Consider the following 1,483-nt stretch of genomic DNA (forward strand, 5'->3'; position numbering starts at 1 on the left):
TCTCATATTTATTTGATATTTATCATATGTGGAACACACGTATGCCTCACAGATATAAATAGCCTTGGTAAGGAAAAAGCATTGAGTTTGAAAGGCTTTGGTGATCAGTTCTGCTCTTATAGTCAACCCCGAGGAGTCATTTGAGTGAGTTCTCTCAACTCTATGCAAGAAGTAATCTTACAGAGTAAACCCAGTGCACAATATTGCTGTTCCTTAATCACACAGGAACTATATTAACATGCTAAATATATAGAAGTGGAAAACTATAGAATTGGCATCACTATATGTTTTCAAATATTTAGAAAATGTTTTTCCTCTCATACATGAAAATGACTTAAACTCAGTAGATCAGACACTTGTTTACCTCTTTTTCTTCCCCAAATGTCACTAAAAGTAAAAGATTAGATGAAAAGATGCTCCACATCATTAGCCATCAGAAAAATGCAAATCAAAACCACTATGAGATAGCACTACACACACACACACACACACACACAAACCCACACAGGCAAGAACCAGAAACATCAACATCAATAAGAAGGGGTCACAATGTCCAACATTAGCTTTCTGCTCAGGCAAACAGGGGGCCTGCCACCACACATCTCAGAGGCTCCTTCCTACCTTTGCTGGCGGCAGCTTTTTGGCTTGGGGCACTTTTGTAAACGAAACAACTCGTCAGCCCCAGCCTCAGACAACTGGCAAGGTTATCACTCCTGTTGCTTAAGACTGGGCAAAGGGTGCCCACGGTCTGCTCTCCCCAGCCCTTTACCCAGGGCTCCGTCAACAAACCAGCAGTAGCTCTAGGGAGGGAGAATCTGCTATAGGGCCCAGCCGCTTGTGTCAGGGGCCTTTCTACACATACAGGGACAGAAGCCCAGGAAGAGAAGGGGACTGCTCCAAATCCTTCCTCATTCTCATCTCGACAATAATGGCTATGGTTTAGTGCGTGTTGCTGCGGCGCCAGGAACATTACATATAATGCAAGGCACTCCTTCCAAATGAAAATGCTGGGGCTGAGAGCGGGTTAAGGGGCTGGAAGACACCACACCGATGACACAGCCATGTCTCTGCCCCTTTTGCCACTTTAGAAGGGTGAGGGTGGGAGGTCTGGCCTGCTGGCCCCACAGTGCAGTCCCTGCGGCCAGGTGGGCCCTTACCTGCTTGAGCAGGAACTGGTCCTGGGCGTTGGTGTGCAGGGCAATCGCCAAGTGGAGGGCAGACAGGAGTACCCCGCTGAGCACCGCGGCCCGCATGCGCACGGGCAGCAGCGTGTAGATGGTGTAGATGAAGAACACGGTCCACCAGATGCCCTCGGAGGCGCTGCGCGGCTGGGGCAGCAGCAGGCCCACCACCTGGACCACCAGCACCACCGCAATCAGCGCATAGCAGGCCAGGCCCATGTGGTCCTGGTGGAAGGCGGCGCGGTTGCAGAGCACGGCCATCACGAGGATGGCGCCCACGGCGGCCGTCAGCACGGACAGGT

The 1,483-nt window shown here is 50.7% G+C and overlaps 1 protein-coding gene across 1 annotated transcript in view; it reads right to left on the minus strand.

Moving 5' to 3' along the window:
- The window catches only part of ADCY5 (adenylate cyclase 5), a gene marked incomplete at its 5' end in the record, with an annotated part of 169,859 nt that extends 168,378 nt beyond the window's left edge, over positions 1-1,481 (minus strand). The window contains one exon of the mRNA XM_006772897.2: positions 1,158-1,481. Within this exon, the coding sequence (XP_006772960.1) occupies positions 1,158-1,481 (324 nt within the window). The remainder of the gene's footprint in view (positions 1-1,157) is intronic.
- Between the last annotated feature and the right edge of the window lie 2 nt (positions 1,482-1,483).

This window comes from Myotis davidii, unplaced genomic scaffold (assembly GCF_000327345.1).
Source record: "Myotis davidii unplaced genomic scaffold, ASM32734v1 scaffold745, whole genome shotgun sequence".
Taxonomy (NCBI): Eukaryota; Metazoa; Chordata; class Mammalia; order Chiroptera; family Vespertilionidae; genus Myotis; species Myotis davidii.